Source organism: Wolffia australiana, chromosome 2 (genome assembly GCF_029677425.1).
Source record: "Wolffia australiana isolate 7733 chromosome 2, ASM2967742v1".
NCBI classification, from domain to species: Eukaryota; Viridiplantae; Streptophyta; class Magnoliopsida; order Alismatales; family Araceae; genus Wolffia; species Wolffia australiana.
Genome location: NC_135836.1, coordinates 14372215 through 14375396, shown reverse-complemented (window position 1 = coordinate 14375396; position 3182 = coordinate 14372215). Strand labels below are relative to the sequence as shown.

General features: G+C 54.1%; 1 protein-coding gene across 1 annotated transcript; it reads right to left on the bottom strand.

The window, feature by feature from the left end:
- Positions 1 to 546: 546 nt before the first annotated feature.
- Positions 547 to 2269, bottom strand: LOC144716935 (uncharacterized). The gene is made up of 2 exons (XM_078592216.1): positions 2018 to 2269; positions 547 to 1766 (listed from the first exon to the last, which is right to left on the bottom strand). The coding sequence occupies exons 1-2, from the start codon at positions 2187 to 2189 to the stop codon at positions 688 to 690; spliced, it is 1251 nt and encodes a 416-aa protein (XP_078448342.1). The 5' UTR covers positions 2190 to 2269; the 3' UTR covers positions 547 to 687.
- Between the last annotated feature and the right edge of the window lie 913 nt (positions 2270 to 3182).

Sequence of the window (3182 nt, the reverse complement as noted above, 5' to 3'; positions counted from 1 at the left end):
CTTGATGGATAAATCCAGAGAGATGAAGAGTTTCACACGTAAAATTATACATATTGACGGACATTAATGACTTACTCAAGCGAGGGTTGGAACTATCTCTTTCATCGTCATTAATTATTTTAGTTCAATTTATATACAGTGAAAGATAGGTGATCGCGCTGGATCTCCATGTGCTATTAGATGGTGATCGGAGGCCAGTTCAGAGTTACGTCATGCATGGCTCGCCTACGAGCTCACTTTCGCCAGATTTGGTAACTGAATCTTTGTTGACACGGATAGCCAGCGAATAGCACTCGACTTCTGGTCTCTGTAGTCTGTAAGACTGGACCGTACCGGCGTTTACGAAGACCTGAACGAAAGACGCATGCGTTGCCCTTGATAGGAAAGATAGACAGATTGAGAGATCGATGGAAAGATTGAGAGATGGGGAATTGGAGACAGACGCATAGATTGGCGGAGAGAGATGCAGAGAGACAGAGAGAGAGAGAGGGAGAGAGGGAGAGAGGGAGAGAGGGACTGAGACAGAGACAAAGAGATAGAGAGCTGTTTCCAATGAAACGATTTCGTTGCTTGAAACCAACTACGGAGATGAACAGACTAAAGAAAAGAAGATAGACAGACTCCACCCCCGCGTTACTGGCAAACGATGGCGGACAAACGAGACGCCGAAAGCTCAAAAATATCAAGCTATGGGTGGGGGGAGGGGGGGCTAGTACGGCGGTGGGCTGCCGTTTGATGGCGGGCAATCTGCTGGAGGAGTCGCCGCGGGCGGTGTGGTCGGCGTTGGCGGCGTTGGAATCCCCGGTGGGGGCGAGTACGAGTACCCTGGAGCAGGAGGCGATGAAGGGGGGGTGATGTCCGGTGGTGGTAACTCGGGCGTTGGCGGCGGAGACTTGGGCGTTGGCGGCGGTGAGTACTCCGGAGTTGGCGGCGGAGACTTGGGCGTTGGCGGCGGAATCTCGGGCGTTGGGGGCGGAATCTCGGGCGTTGGTGGCGGAATCTCGGGCGTTGGTGGCGGAGACTTGGGCGTTGGCGGCGGCGAGTAGCCCGGAGTTGGCGGTGGAGACTTGGGCGTTGGCGGCGGAATCTCGGGCGTTGGCGGCGGAGACTTGGGCGCTGGCGGCGGAATCTCGGGCGTTGGGGCAGGGGAGACTTGTGTGTTGGTGGTGGAGACTTGGGTGTTGGTGGCGGTGGCGAGTATGAGTATTCAGGAGGTGGAGACTCCGGCGGGAACTCCGGCGGGAACGCGGGAGGGAACGCCGGAGGGGAGGGCGGCGTCACCGGAGACGGCGGCGAGGTATAGGAATGTTTCGGCGGGGTGTAGGAATGCTTCGGCGGGGAGTAGGAACTATCCGGCGGCGTGTAGGAACGTTCCGGCGGGGTGTAGGAACTATCCGGCGGCGTGTAGGAACGTTCCGGCGGGGTGTAGGGGTACAGCGGCAGGAACTTGTGCCACCAGAATAAGAAAGCCGCGGTGCATGTTTCGGAGGAGAACGTCAGCTTCCCCGCGGGGGAGAAGGTCTGCGTCTCGGCCTCGGCCGACATGAGAACGAGCTTGGCCGCCTCGAAGCTGCCGGCGCTCGGGCACGGCTCGTTTCTCGCGCCGCCGTGCAGCTGGGCAAAGCAGTCGTCTTTAAGCCCGCCCTCCTCGTTCACGACGTTGCTCGGAAGCCTCACCGAGAACTTTCCGTCCACGTCCAGCTTCCCCACTCCTCTGATCTGGAACTCGCCCTTCTCACCCTTGCAGTAAACCGCCACGTTCAGCCCTGCGAGAACAAAACCAACCCAGAATCGTCAATGCAATAATCATGCAGTAGATTTAACATCTTTTTTTTTGTGTTTGTGTGACTGTGTGAGTGCGAGGAGAGAGAGAGAGAGATATAGAGTATGAGTGAGAGAATGAGAGAGAGAGAGAGAGATAGAGTATGTGAGAGAGAGAGATAGAGTATGAGAGAGAGAGAGAATGAGAGAATGAGAGAAAGAAAGAGAATGAGAGAGAGAGGGAGAAGAAGAATACCGTTGAATGCCGCGGCGCCGAGAATACTCTTGGAATCGCAGTCTAAACATTCGCTGGCGCCCATCACGGTGATCAGTTTCTCCGCAGCCGCGACATTGTAAAACCGCGCCACGAGGACGCTTGCAAGAAGCGTCAGAGCGAGTTTCCTCCAACGGAGTGGAGGGAGCCCCATTCTGGCAGGCCAACCCTTGAAGTTTGAGAGAGGAAGTGGACGATGCTTCCTCCGCAGCGATGGCGGTGCTGGTTCTACGGGTTCTTGGCCAGTTTATATAGAAAGTCCTTTACTAGTCCTAGCGCACGTAACTTCTTAACTCGCAAAGGTCATCAACAACCTCCATTTGGCGCTGGTTGGTCGTCGCGATAAAATTTTCCGTTGCCCTTATTGAATGCCCCAGCTGCTCTAACCCGATTTCACTCCAAATTACCTCCTCCCCGCTGGCACAAAATATGACAGCTGACTCAACAATACAAGTGATTCAGACGCTCCGCGGGTTTCTCTATAACTGAGTATGCGAGGCCTGACTCTAAAAAAGGGTTGCTCTTTCTGTTAAAAATGATGAGCGAAGTTCGGGAAACGCCACTGCAAAGCTCCGGTCTTTCCCCAACTCCGGCCAACGCGACGTTGACGCATAATTGTTAAGGTTGAATGAAGCAGTTGAGCATTATCTCTAAGCCGACTTCTATGTTGACGTTTCGTTACAGCTCTCATGTGGAGTAAATGATCGCGGGCCCCGCGCGATTAAGTTGCTAGTTGTGCTGGAGTCACAGACTGCAAGGCCGGGGAAGGCATCTATGAGGTTGGTGGAGCGAACAAGCCGCCAGCTCGTGGGTTGAAAACTGTGGACTTTTGACCATTGGCAATTACGTTTTTCATTCTCTGTCATTTCTGATTGCAGTCAGCCGGCAGAAAGAGCTTCAGTCAGAGCTTGGATTTCCGATGAGCTGCGACGGAGTACTCTACTGATCTAGCCACCGGTGAGTGTGAGTTATGTACAGTGAGATTTAGAACGTAGGGCCATCAGCTCTAGAAGCAAGGGCGGTGGGCCTTGAGACAAGCTGTGCGTCAAGGACATAAAGAACGTGGGGACGCTGCACAAGAGACCGCCGGTTTACGACGATAATACGTAGGAAATGAATACATTTCAAGTAGACTGACGGCAGAGCA

Bases quoted from the DNA above. Each gene is read 5' to 3' on its own strand.
- LOC144716935 (XM_078592216.1), bottom strand. From the start codon at position 2,189: ATGGGGCTCCCTCCACTCCGTTGGAGGAAACTCGCTCTGACGCTTCTT. The intron at 1,767-2,017 runs GTATTCTTCTTC...TTGTTCTCGCAG, and splicing joins CGGCGCCGCGGCATTCAACG to GGCTGAACGTGGCGGTTTAC.